This window comes from Elephantulus edwardii, unplaced genomic scaffold, assembly GCF_000299155.1.
Source record: "Elephantulus edwardii isolate Elephantulus edwardi_28Jun2011 unplaced genomic scaffold, EleEdw1.0 scaffold00075, whole genome shotgun sequence".
In the NCBI taxonomy this organism is placed as follows: domain Eukaryota; kingdom Metazoa; phylum Chordata; class Mammalia; order Macroscelidea; family Macroscelididae; genus Elephantulus; species Elephantulus edwardii.
This window is the reverse complement of record NW_006399825.1, coordinates 12,369,574-12,384,018: the sequence shown is the minus strand read 5'-3', so window position 1 is coordinate 12,384,018 and position 14,445 is coordinate 12,369,574. Positions and strand designations below refer to the sequence as shown.

The following is a 14,445-nucleotide window of genomic DNA, read 5'->3' as shown; positions in this document are numbered from 1 at the left end:
ACACACACACACACACACACACATACACACACACACACGCGCGCGCGCGTATATATATATGTGTGTGTGTATATGTACATACACACACACACACACACACACACACACACTCATTAGTTTGCACACTTTACTTAGCAACCACTACTAGGACTTGGGGCTTCAGGAACATAATCTACTAAGTCTTTGGAGAAACTGCTTTTGAGTCAACCCCAACTCACGATGGCCTCGTGCATGGCAGGGAAGAACTGTGTTCTAAAGTGTTTGCAACTGCTTTTTCAAAAGTAGATCACTAAGCCTTTCTTCAGAGGCAGCTCTAGATGGACTTGAACTCCAACCATTTGGTTATTGGCCACGGGTGTTAGAAATTTTGCATCACACAAGGACTCCCGTGTGGTAGGAAATAACCAAACAAACAAGAATTTTCGCTCAGCTTTGTACTCATTGGGAGCAAAATTTAGAACCTAGGACCCAAATTTCCCAACAGACAAGAAGTTGTCTTGAAGGAAAGATGATAAACACAATGAAAGAATAAAGCAATTCTGAAAAGGAAGGTTTCTGGGGGTTGATATATTGTCAACAGGAAGTAACAGCAAGACTATAAATAGAAAAAAGAAATCTGCACTTTATAGCAAAGTACAAAAATGATAATGCAGTTGGTAATTTATTGTACATCTACCATAAGCCAAGCACTGCAATCTTGCCAAGCTGTTAATATCGGCACAATTATACAGTTGAGGAAAACTGGGGCCTGGGAATTTAAGAAGATTACAATCTAAATCTGCCTGCTCCAAACAAGACAGTATTTGGTCTGTGTCACAAAAACTGAGTTTAGAAGTCTGAATCATCAAGAAAATTCCACTCTCTTTAATATTGGTTTTTCTTAGAAAGGGAAATAAGGCACATGGTTTAGAAGGGATTAATCAGGAATTTTTTTTTTAAGTAAGTTTTGGAACATTAAAGGACATGCTAAAGTATTTGGAAATTTTACTTAGATGATGCATGCTTCTTCAAAGATATATAGTAAATGGATATTGTGTAAAATATAATTCCCAAAATCATTAAGGTTGCTTCTTCATTAAGTTTTTAGGTTCAGCAATAATTTTTCCATGCCTTCCTGGAGGATTTTGGACTTTGTGAAACATAGTTTTCAAGGCTATTGTTGCTAAGTGTTATCAAGTAAACAGTTTGTTGTTGCTAGGTGCTGTCAAGTCGAGTGCGTCTCATAGTGACCCTATGAACAAAAGATCTGAACCCTGTTCTATCCTGAGCTATCCTCACACTTCCTGACACACAAGGGCCCACTGCAGCAGTCATCGTGTCAATCCACCTGGCTGAGGGTCTTCCTCTCTTTCGCTGACCCTCCACCCTTCCCAACATCATGTCTTTCTCCAAGGAATAGCACCTCCTAGCAACATGTCCAAAGTATGTGAGGTGAAGCCTCATCATTCTTGCCTCCAAAGAGCACTCCGGCTGCACTCTATCCAAGACAGAGCTGTCTGTTTTCTTGCCCGTCCATGGGATGTTCAGTGCTCTTCTCCAATACCACAGCTCAAAGGAGTCAGTTCTTCTTCGGTCATCCTTATACAGGAATCCTAAACCATGTTTGATCCTGTGACATCCCCACAATCTTGGTTGTGTGGCTGTCATAGTCACTGTGTTAATCCACCTGGTTGAGGGTCTTCCTCTATTTCACTGACCCTCCACCTTTCTAAGCATGTGATGTCTTTCTCCAAAGGCTGGGCCCTCCTGACAATATGCCCAAAGTATATGTGATATGAAATCTCACCATCTTTGGCTCTAAGGAGCGCTCCGATTGTGTGTCTTCCAAGATAGGTTGGTTTGTTTACTTGGCAGTCCATGGGAGATTTAATACTCCTCAAGTGAGCCATCTGAAAATGACCAATTCTTAAAAGAACCCAGCTCTTCATCTGGTTTTGCTCTGGGGTGGGCTAGGATGCCAAACCTGCTCGAGGACTCATGAATAAGCTATATATCATATGTATGTCAGCATTTTCTTAAAAAAAACCACATATAATTTTCATTTCAGGAGTGAAAATATGCTCAACTCTGTGCATTTTTGAAACCAGAACATTCAACCCATTGGCTGATGACTCAAAGGAAAGGCTTCTGTCTGGAGGTCGGAGCACCAGCAGCCTCGTCACCACCACGAGGGTGAAGCGGCTTCTCCCTGGGTGACCAAACAGCCTCACGGCCTGCCCTTTTGTCCCTCGGCCACATAAATCTGGTGGCACCACAGCAGCCAGCAGCTGCTGCCCAGGCCTCAGAGCAGCCTGTGGGTGCTGGGACCTTCTCAAAGGGTCAGAGGGAGGAGTCTGAGAAAGCTTGCCAGACGTGGTGGCCTAGGATGGCACAGTCTCAGGCAAATCTGGGGCCTGTGAGTGATATTTTCCAGACAAACCACAAGCTTAAATGGAAGGAAGCTTGTAAGTTAAGGAGTAAGGGCTTTCTGGGGTTTATTCAGAAACAGCTTCGACCTTTGGAATGTTGGATTTCAAGGTACAGAGAGAGAAGGGCTGAGCGGCCACCACCTTGGCTAATCCTTTCCTATCATGACAGTTCCCAGGTCAGGGGGCCACCTTTGCAGCTCATCGTACACACAGGAAGAAGTGAGGAAAACACTAGAGCGGGCATGCTGACCACTGCTCTTTCTCCCCAGCTGGGATGGCCCTTTTTTGTCTGACTTTCTTACTCATTTCCTCTTTTTTGCTGGCATGTCCCTGCTGTGTTCTATCATCGGCACCACTGCTTAGGCCATTTTCTTTTGGGAAGTATCCACCCTTTGGGCACAGGGAGCCAAATCCATTTGAAACACGCACCCGAACTGAAGGAGAAAGGAGGCTAATCTCCTTTGATAGTAAGTACTCTCCTAATTCAGAGCTCTCTTGGAACAAAAATGAAGAGAAAGGGAGGGACGCTGGGAGGAAGAGGGGCAGAATGAGACAGAAATTCAAGGACTACAATTAGATTCTTTCTTCCTTTTACAAGCAAGTAAAGCAAAGACAAGGGAAGAGAAGCTAATTTATTCTGAATGCAAATAGCCAGGCAACACTGTGAAAACAAAACAAAACAATTTTAGGAGAGAGAAGCTGAAAGAACCAAAGATGCCTTTCTAAATACTTATATTAGTAAGAGGGAACTCTGGTGGCCTAGTGAGTGTTAAGAACTGTGCTGCAATCCTGAAGGCACATGGTTCGACACCAGCTGCTCTGTAGGAGAAGGATGGGCAATCTCCTATGTGATTAACTGCCTCTGAAAACTTGCCTGAGTCAGCTAGGGGTCAGTTCTGACTTGAAGGCATACAACAATAGCATATTAGTAAGAGAGAGAGGAGTAGGAGAGAAATGATGGGGGGGGGGAGGGCGGGGGAGGAAATGACAGTATTTAACCCTAACTGTCTTTCTGACAATTGGAGAATTGGGAGAAATGCATCCCCCAAAAAGTTTTTTCCTGACCTTGCTGAGCCTTTTAGGTGTCAAATGGGGGTCATGAGAAGAAATAAAGGAAGCTACTTAATAAGTCAGAAGACAACCTGCAACTCGTGGCTTCCTTTACTCCACCTTTAGCAAGAGGCAATGTCTCTGTCCCTCTGTCAGAGGCCTGGCAGCGCTGAAGTACATGAAGAGGAGGGTTGCCTTCTAGCCCGTAAAGGCCTTTTACACAGCCTGGCCTTTTATATTTCCCAAAGTGGTTTCAGCCAACTTCACTAGTTCCCGAATTTTCCCTTCCCGAAAGCGGTACCTTCCCCTGTTGCCACTATGAATATACATAAGATGACCTCTTAGTAATTTCGCTGGGAGATCTGCTGGCATAAGCATAACAGAATTTGGCCCTCAGTCGGGAGAGGTGCTCAGTCAAATTTCTCTGCGCTCAGGCCCAGGCTTTCTGTATATCTGGCTTCAGTGCATGCCAACCCCCCATAGCCAGCCAGAGAAACCAGGACCCGGAGCCCCTTACAAAGCAGCTCTCTGAACAGCAGCAATACTCAGTAAAGTTCATGGTCAGGAATTCAGGAGCCTGTGGATACTGGGTGACTGTATCTACTGCACACACTCCACTGAGGCAGAGGAACTGACAAGCTTTCCCTGCATCGTCCACTGGGTCTGGGATTAGAAATCACATCTTATGACTTTCAGTCACATGAGGCATCCATCCGGGAAAAACCCTTCAGTTTTTCAACAAAGACTCTTGTTAGGAGAAAACCATGATGTAGGTGCAAAGTAGTCCTGGGAGGATAATAACGACATCAATTCACTAAGCCGCACTGTGAAATATTAGTTAACTAAAGAGGGGCCTTGTTCCCTCCACCAACAAGCCATAGGCCAATCCCAGGTCTGCTGTGAAATGAATGCTAGGAGTTCCCTGCTCCTGGACCTTTCCCGCCAGATGGCTGGCCCCTTTTGGGATTTTTAAGGCTCCCACTGCCTGGGTTACAAGGAATGCTCAGAGCATTTATGAGTCAGATGGGAACAATGAACACCCAGTGGGGCAGTGGCACCTCATAGGGGCTCATCTGAAACAAAGCATGATGGTGCATTTTTTTCCTGCACAGAAAGCACTTACTGAGGAAAGACTTGAAGGTTACGCCCACTGTTGTTGTTATGTGCCATCAAGTCAAGTCGCCTAGAACTCATAGCGACCCTATGTACAACAGCCCTAAACACTACTCTACCCTGTGCCAGTCTTACTGCCTCTGATACACCTACCCTCCATTACCCCAGTCACTGAATCAGTCCATCATCGAGGGTCTTCCTCTCCTGCACTGTTCCAAGCATGATTTCCCTCTCCAAGGACCGGTCCCTCCTTGTCCAAAGTATGTCAGATGAAGGAATACAAAAACCAGCTGCCTTTGGGTCAACCATGACTCGTGAGGACTTTACGTGTGTCAAAGTAAAACTGCTCTGTAGGGTTTTCAATGCCAATTTTTAAGCAACTGGTTAACAGAACTTTCTTTTTGGTGCTTTGAGGTAGACTCAAACCTCCAACCTTTCAATTAGCAGCCAAGTGCATTAACAATTTGCACCATACAGGAAATCCCAAACAATATACAAGGCATCCTTATTCTTGGCATTCCAATACTCCTTATTCCCTTACCTCAACTTTTAAAGGCCTAAGTGCTAACACGGGAGCAGTGGTGTTCTCATGGTAAAAAGCTATGCTGAGCCAAAGGCACGTGGTTTTAACCCACCAGATGCTCTGTGGGAGAAGGATGGGCAATCTCCTCCCATGTGATTCACAGTGACTCTGAAAACCTGCTGGAAGGTCAGCTATGAGTCGGCTCCGACTTGATGGCAATTAACAAGAACACTGTTAACGCAGCATTTTAAAAACATTCACAAGTATCTAACTGTCATCTCCTCCATCACACATTTCCACAGCGGTATAAATGATGTGAGAGCAGAGTCACATTTGGCACTTACTTAGATTCTGTGTATCTCAGCTAAGAAGCTGAATAATGGAGCCAGTAATGGCACCAACCACCCAATAATGGTACCAACCATTCTCTACTGTGAGAATGGGTGGATTAATGTTTATAAAGCAATTAGAACAATGTTTGTTAAACAAATCCATAAGACTAGCTTAGAAATTCTAACCTGTGGCTGTACAAATATTATGAGTCAGCACTGACTCTGTGACCAACTAGTGCAGGCCTAGTGTTTTCCTCTCTCTTTCTATATGGAAACCACCTGCCTCTTTGTAATGTAATAGCTTGATCCTCCAAGGCTGTATAAAGAGGAAGTCTCTGCTTGGGACCTAGCTGGTATTTTATGAACAAAGTTGGCGGGGTTCCTATATGTGGGAGCAGCAGCAGAAAATGGAGAAATCTCCAATGGAAGGTAAATCTCAATGTCAAGAAATGAGATTTAGAAATCTACCTTCCTCCTACCTCATAGAAATTCTGTCTCCATGGCCAGCCTTCACAGACTGAGTATGTCATGGACTGAACATCTATCTACTTCACTGGGTCATGATTCTCAGGAATTTGGTAGTTAATCTAGTGGTACAATTTAGTAGTTATGTAAGGATATGAGGGTTCTCCGTGATGTTATCGGATATGAGTCATCAATCATTTGTCAGGGGATTAGGGTGGGATGCAACATCCTTAGTGAAACCACAGCCCTGATCCAATATAAAAGTAGTTTCCCTTTAATCTCTCATGGTGAGAAAAGCAAGTTAGAGAGAAAGAAGGACAAGACTACTACTAAAAAAGAAGAGCTGAGAGCAAAGCTTTTTCTTGGGGTTGGGGTTTCTGTGCTTAGAACCTCCTAGATTCAGAGAAAGATCCCAAGATCCATGGAGCTCGTCCAGGAATGTGGGGCACACACAGGTGGGAAGGAGACAAGGACTTTCCCCCAGTGCTGACAAAGACAGAAAGCCTTTCCATAGAGCTGGCACCCTGGACTCAGACTTCTCAGTTCCTAAACACTGAGAGAATAAATTTGTGTTTGTTATTCATGCGATATCTGGTATATATAGCACAACTATATAACGAGGAGTGTTATTCTTTACAGTTTTCCGTGATGAAAGGCATCCCTGGGTCATGTAAACAGTCACCATCCCGGTCTAATCACAGAAGTGTTCCGAGGAAAAGCCTGGTAATCTACTTCCAAACCAAATCTGCCACTAAAAACTGTGTGGAGCAGAGTTCTGTTCTGGCACACATGGGTCACCATGAGCTGGACATGACTCATAGGCAAGTGGGCCACCGTTTCATCATGAGAGATAAAGTCAGGCTGATGTTTTTCTTTGGGACCAATAGGCACCCCTGGTCGTAGGCCCTGGGTTATGAGAGCTGACATTAGGTACTAGAGGCAGCAGGAATGTAGAGAGAAGACAGGTGGGTACTGGGGGTATTGTGGCTACCACTGGGGGGCACTAGGATAGGCTTACTTGCAGTCATGCTTCTCAATTTCGAAGTGCGGGTTGAAGTTGAGGACAATCTTCTGGTTGGGTTCAGGGGCATAAACAATCCACTCGCAGTTCTGGTGGGAGGGGTAATCCTGGGGGTAGCCTGGAGAGGTGATGTAGCCAGCATCCTTGGAATTCAACCGGCCTCCACAGGGTGGGTCTGAAAGAGAAAGCAAACAAGCCAAGAACTTCAAATATGTTACAGCTTTTTTCCTCCCCTCTCCTGTTCCTCCTCTCCACCAGTAGCTGATTAAAACTATTTTACAGACCTTTTATGGCAGTCCAGAAGGCTAACCTACTTACTCATACAGTGGAAGAGATTATTTCAGCTCATCTACCAACCCCCTCCAAAACACACACACACACACACACACACACAAATGAAAAGATCCCAGAAAGTGGTCATAAATAATCTCAATTACATGCTCTGAGATTAGAAAAACAAGGAGGCTGCAGATTTAACATGCATCCCTGCCGTTTTCCTGTCTCCTCTCTTTGGCCCATCTTCCTTCCCTCATTCAAGCCTCTCAACTCTGTCTTTATCTCATAAATCCTTCATTTCACTCCATCTCCCAGGCCAGCCCAGACAGCCAGCAGCACAGGCTCCAGGAGCCGACAATAGTGGTTTTGTGGTGCTGATCCACAAGTGAGCCTGGTAACAATTACTCTGGATGTGGAGGAAGCACTCCAGCTTTGGGCCAGAACAGGCCCCAGAGGGTGATTTGCAGCTTTTTTTTTTTAATAAAAAAAAAGGAAGAAAAAGCAAAATCTCCAAACATTTAATTTTGCATAAACCACAAATTCGATTTATTATTTCATTAGACACTGAGAGGAAAACTCTCCATTGGAGAATCCACTCATTCCAACCTCAGAGTCGCAACAAAGGTGCTTTGTGCCTGAGGGCCTCGTGCGTTTATTTCCATATTTTCTTGCTCACTGTCCCTCCTGCCTGGTCACCACCACCAGAGTGTGCTGCTGCTTTAGCCAGCTGTCACCAGCCATTTGCAAGGTGGCTGCAGGGGAGTCGATGACTCTCCCCTTCCCAGCGGTACCTGGCAGGAGGTTAACTGCATCATGTGAGCCAAGAAGGAAGGGGGCCATCTTCAAAGGTAGCAAAGGTGGGTGATGACATTTGAAGAAGCTCATTTATTGGGGGAAAAGTTCTGCAGTCCTCAGGGGGGGGGTTCTTAGGACATGGAGGGGAAGGTTACTTCATACTGCCGCAGAAGAAAAGACAGGGAGGCACAGGAGACAGAGAAACATTCAGAAGCCACTTGGAGACCTTCCTGAGATGCGTGCCTCGCTTAGCATCAATCACGATTTAATATCACCATCTGCATGGAGCAGCATGGGCCCATGAATTATGTATCACGGCCTCAGCAGCTCCCCTCCAGGATGGGGTCTTTCACTTGCGTTCCCTCTTTGAGGCAAAGGGTCATGCATTTTTTAACTCTACAGGTGCACTTGGCTATTCCCGTGTCTGTTGGCACTGCCGTCTTCCAGCCCTCTGCTTTCGATTACCACCCGACTGGCTTTAAAAGCATAAAAGATGGGCATGCTGAACAATGGCGGCTGGGACACACAACCGCACATGAGTAGCCTTTTAGGCATGGAGCCTTCGAGAGCTCAAACTGTGCCATGCTGACCTGCCAAAATCTAATGGATTCAGGTTCCACTTCCTACTGGGTGGAAAACAAAAGAGCATGCCATCCTTAGCCTAATGACCACGTACCCTCTGCAGTCAAAGAGCACAACAAGCCCATCCCACACATCCAGACCTTGGTGGGGGCCTGAGACCCGACAGCCTGCTCTGGAGCCTCCAACCCATCCCTGCAGGCTTCCCAGGTGCCTCCCCACGCAGCCAGGCTGAGGACCCAGCACCTTCCAGCCTATTTTTAAATAGTAGTCCATTGCTCCTGGCTCACAAATGAGAAGGAGGGCTGAGAGTGGCTGGCTGAGAAGGCACTTAGATCACCAGCTCCTCTTGGCAAAGGTAGTGGAAGGGTGAGTGTTCTACTAGGTCAAGTTTCTTTAAGGGCTCTACATGGTACAAACTGTGTGTGGAACAGTTAATGCAAAAGTTGGTGACTTGAAATCACTCAGTGGTACCATGGGAGAAAGCGCTGTTTCCATAAAGATTACAGCCAGAGAAACACTACAAAATGCACAGTTTTACTGTGAAACACCCCCGGTCACCGTGAGTGGCAAGTTGACTGGATCATGACGATTTTAGTTGGTTGTCTGTCTTGGGTTATAAACTTCATTACAGAAAAGCTAGGAACAACACTAGAAGTCCTAATCCACAACATAAACAGTCTTCCCAGTATCCTGGAAAACCTACAACCAGGAGAAGATAAGATAGATGAATGGGATCTTCTAAGACTCAAATCCCTATGCACATATCAGATAAGAGACTTATATCCAGAATTTATGAAATACTTGAGCACCACAACAAGATAAAGGTAAATAATCCAATAGAAAAATGGGCACAGGATATGAACAGGCACTTCACCGAAGACGACATTCAGATGGCTAACAAACACATGAAGAAATGCTCAAAATCCCTAGCCCTAAGAGAGATGCAAATTAAAACAACTATGAGATATCATTTCACCCCAGTCAAAATAGCAAAATTTAACAGAACAGCAAGCAACAAATGCTGGCGAGGTTGTGGAGAAACTGGAACCCTGATTCACTGTTGGTGGGAGTGTAAAATGGTACAACCCCTGTGGAAAGCAGTATGGCGCTTTCTCAAAAAGTTGCAAATAGAGATACCATTTGACCCAGCAATTCCACTACTGGGAATATACCCTGAAGAGACCATAGCTGACATCCAAGCAGATATATGCACACCCATGTTTATTGCAGCTTTGTTCACAATAGCAAGGAGTTGGAAACAACCTAAGTGCCCATCAACAAACGAATGGCTAGAGAAGCTGTGGTATATTCGCACAATGGAATACTATGCTGCATTAAAAAACAAGGAACTCATGCAATATTATTCAAAATGGTTGACTCTGGAGAACATTATGCTGAGTGAAATATCCCAGTCACAAAAGGACAAATATTACATGATGCCACTGTTGTAGAATGGGACTGTCCTTGGGGTTGGGGAGAGACTGAGTAAGATGGGTTCAATAATGTATACGGCACTGAAACAGAGGAGTGAGAAAACTGTTTAAAAGAGATATATAACTAGGTATTTCTGTCATCACAGGAGTCTAGAGTGAGGGCTACATGGTGGAGGGGACCTGGGGGAGGGTTTGCAAAACAATGAAAGAATCTTTTCTTTTACTTTTCCATCATTTTTGACTCATGTACTTATAACTTGTTAGTCAAATTTGTGTCTTCTAGGTTGCAACACCCCCATGATACATCTTCAAGGATATGAACATGTACGGAATCAATAAGAGTGCATCTAAATTCAAAATCAATCTCCATAATAGTCTATGTGTTTCCTACTGCCAAAGGGGCCCTTTAGAGTAGTGAGAGAAGATCTTCACCCTGAAACCCACAGCATCCCTTTTCAGCAGGAAGTAGCTAAGAGAATACGCCATCCCCTTTTCCTTATGAATCAGGGTGAAGTCTCTCTCAGGAAGGAGTGATAGGGAATGGCAAAGGACACACCGACAAAGGAGATTAATCAGAACTGACTTTGATAAGCACTGTGGCAATTGGACAATTAAAACAGACATTCGGATGGCGGGGAAGAAGAACAAACTGGGGAGGAGGGTGGAGAGAATGGTGCGGCAATGAAGGAGTGAAAGCCCAGAATCCCTGTGAATGTTCACTGAAACTAATAAAATTTAATAATAAAAAAAAAGAGTTCCTTTTCTAGTGAGTTTGTGGACAACTGAAGACCCAACTCATCCCAAACCACAGTTGTTGACCAAGAAGTCCTCAGAAGAAACTTAAGCTGAGTGTCTGCTTCGCAGCCGTTACAGTTTCCACAGCATCCATATTCTCCACCCCACCCCCCTCGCCAGCTCTTCTCTCTAATTACTTACGAAAGATCCTCACCCTCCCTTAACCTCCACACCTCAGCTTTAAGCCTTGAGTGATCAGACCAGGCAATGGTCTGATTGGTGTCATCGATAATTGGCATCATCACTAAAGAAAGCAAACATCATCATGTTGTTAGGTGCCATCAAGTCAAGTACCACTCATAGCAACTCTATGGACAACAGTTGTGAACCCTGTCCTATCCTACGCTGGCCTTACAGTCTCTGACTCACTTGAGCCCATTGCAGTAGTCGCTGTGTTAGTCTATTTTGATGGGGTCTTCCTGTCTTTTGCTATTCCTCCACCTTTTCAAGCATAATGGCCCTCTCCAAAGAATTCTCCTAGCAATGTTCTAAAAGTATGAGATGAAACTTTATCACCTTTGTCCCACCTTTAAACATTGTCATAGAAAATTGTTATCTTTTTTAACCATGTATATCTCATAGGGCCTTGTGGTAAGAAGCTGTGCTGCCAACCAAAAGGTTGTGGTTCAAATCCACCAGCTGTTTCATGGGAGAAGGATAGGCAATCTTCTATGTGATTTACTGCCCTTTTGAAAATCCACTGAAAGACCAGCTATAGTTTGGTCCAGAGTCTATAGTACATAACAACAACAACAACAACATTTAACACGGAGCTCTGGTGGCCTAGTGATAATAAACTGCATGCACTGTCATCCCTAACACACTGGTTTGAATCCACCAGTTTCTTCTCAGGAGTAAGATGGACAGTACTGTCCAATGAGCTTTACAACTTCTGAAAACCTATTAGAGGGTCTGCTGCAAATCAGTTCTGATGCAACAGAACAGTAACAACAACAACAACAAAATCTGCATTTTCTGTTTAAAAAAAATTACTCAACCAAAGGGAATAAGAGTAATGTATTTCCCTTGTCTGTCTTCTCTTTATCTAAAATTTTTAAAAAAATTTAAAAATTAAGGCATTTATTAAAATATCTGAGAACTCATAAAAACATCTGTTTTGCTTGTGTATGATTAACCTTTTCAATACCTAAACAGTTACAGACTCATATTTGGATCACACACTCGAAAACACACACAAACACAGATACTCACACACATCAGTTACAAATCCATATTAGTAATTCACACTTCAGTCCTGTACACACTTTCACACCCTCTCACAAAATATCACACATCATTTGCACAGATATATATCTACAAAGATAAATACTAAAATTTCAGACTATTTTTCTTGGAGAAAGCAGAATCCTTCAAGCACATAAGTAAAAATTATACGGAAAATATACTTAATCCTTTTCTACTTCCTCTTGATAACTGATCTCTCCCTACCAGGTTTGGGGATCCTTCTTTTCTTAAACATCTCCCTGCACCAAGTGAAATTAGCTAAAATTTCTTATGAAGAGTTATCACAAGCATTACTTTCGGGGCCTTTATTGTGTTCCAAAATTAAGTTCACAAATGCTTTCTGTCTTGTTTCAAAGAGTCAAGCCAAGCCAAAGGAGAGTTGAACTCAAGGGCAAACCCCTGAAGGCCAATCCCTCCATACAAAGGGGCAGCTGACCCTGTTGAAGTCTGAGCTACTCGGCCTGTTTGGTGAGTTGACAAGGGCCTTCATTCTCCAGCTATTTCTTGAGTACCTTTCACCTGGGGCAAATTCATTTCCCCAAAAGGAGCAGCACAGTGGGGGCGAGCACTGTGCAAGGCAGGTTCCCCTTCATCAGAGAGAGAAGCCTACAAACATGGGCCAGGCCAAGCCAGACAAAGACCCGAGGCCCAAAAATAAACGAAAGAGAACAATCAATTATAAAGTGTAAGGAAGTCCGACAAACTTATAACATTTTTTTTTGCCCCCCATAATGACTTCTTGGGTGTTTTTATTTGAAATGTAAATAACAAAAGGATTTAAATCTCTTTTCTCCCTTGTTTGTTTTTCATTTTCCTTTCAGGTGCCCTGGCTTTGCTGGTGGCCTGAGCACCATCTGGCGCCGCCTGGGGGCAACCTGGCCCAGGATCAGTAGGATTGTGTATCCAGCCATTCACAGTTCTCAGTCACTTGGCCAGCTTTAGAAGGAACTCATCCCTCTTCAGACTCCAACTTGAGAAAAATCACAGGGTACGGGTAATTAGCACTTCTCTAATTTTAGCACTGCTAAAAGGAGCCCTGGTGGCACAATGGTGAAAGCAACCCATTGCCAAAAGAAAGGTCAGAAGTTCAAACCCATCTGCAACCCACCAGTCATTATGAGGAAGAAAGATCTGTTATCCTGCTTCTGCAATGCTTATAGCTTCTGTATCGATTCACCAGTTAATGGTTAATCTGGAAACCATGTGGAACGATTCTACATTGTGCTACAAGTTGGAATTGACTTGGTAATAGTGGGGTTTGGGTAGCAAAAGTGTTAACTTGAATACTAACCACAAGTTTGGTGGTTCAAATCCATTCAGAGGTTCCTTGGAAGACAGGCCTGATGATGTTCTTTAGAAAGGTTACAGCTTTGAAAGTCCCATGGAGCACGAATACTCTGCATGCTTGGGCTTGCTGTGAGTCAACCACAACATTACTAGTTGCCACCAAGTCAACTCCAGATTAAGGTGACTCTGTGTGTGTCAGGACCCTATGCTGTGTCGGAAGAGAAGTGTGCTCTTCCCCTCAGTTCTCAGTCACTTGGTCAGCTTTAGAAGGAACTCATCCTTCTCAAGGGCTGATTTGTTGATGGTTCTTGTTTCCCACAAATAGATCTTTCTTCTAAGATCTAGGGATTTCTTTTGAGGCACCTCTGCAGATTTGAACCGCCAATCTTTTGATTAACATATTAGTGATTTGGATTGAGGCTCAATGTCAAGAAGACAAAGATTCTCACCACTGGACCAATTGGCAGCATCAGGATGGATGGTGAAGAGATTGAGATTGTACACAGCTTTAGTTTGCTTGGCTCCATAGTCAACAGTCTTGGCACCAGCAGCCAGGAAATTAAAAGGTGCATTGCCATGGGAAAGACTGCTGTTAGGGACCTCTCCAAAGTGCTGAAGAGCAATGGTATCTCTTTGGAGACTAAGGGGCATTTGATACAGGCCATGGTCTTCACAATCACCTGTTATGCATCAGAAAGTTGGACAATGACCAAGGAGGATAGAAGGAGAATTGATGCCTTTGAGCTGTGGTGCTGGAGAAGAGTATTGAGAATACCATGGACTGCTAGGAAAACAAACAGATTTGTCCTGGAAAGGGTTAAACCGGGTGGATCCTTGGAGGCAAGGATTCTGAGGCCCCGCTAACATACTTTGGACATGTTGTGAGGAGAGACCGGTCCTTGGAGAGGGACATCATGCTTGGGAGGGTGGAGGGACAGCGCAGGAGAGGAAGGCCCTCTATGAGGTGGATTGATTCAGTGACTGGGATAATTGGGATGGGAGTGTCAGAGACAGTGCGATTGGCACAGGACAGAGCGGAGTTTAGGGCTGTTGTACATAGGGTCGCTATGAGTCGCAGGTGACTCGACGGCACATAACAACAACAACAACAACATTAGTG

The 14,445-nt window shown here is 44.3% G+C and overlaps 1 protein-coding gene across 5 annotated transcripts in view; it reads right to left on the bottom strand.

Moving 5' to 3' along the window:
* NRP2 (neuropilin 2) overlaps positions 1–14,445 on the bottom strand; it is a 147,008-nt gene that overhangs the window by 120,321 nt on the left and 12,242 nt on the right. For all 5 annotated transcript variants that reach the window (XM_006889115.1, XM_006889116.1, XM_006889113.1 and 2 more), the window contains exon 2: positions 6,910–7,087. In XM_006889115.1, coding sequence (XP_006889177.1) covers positions 6,910–7,087 — 178 coding nt within the window. The remainder of the gene's footprint in view (positions 1–6,909; positions 7,088–14,445) is intronic.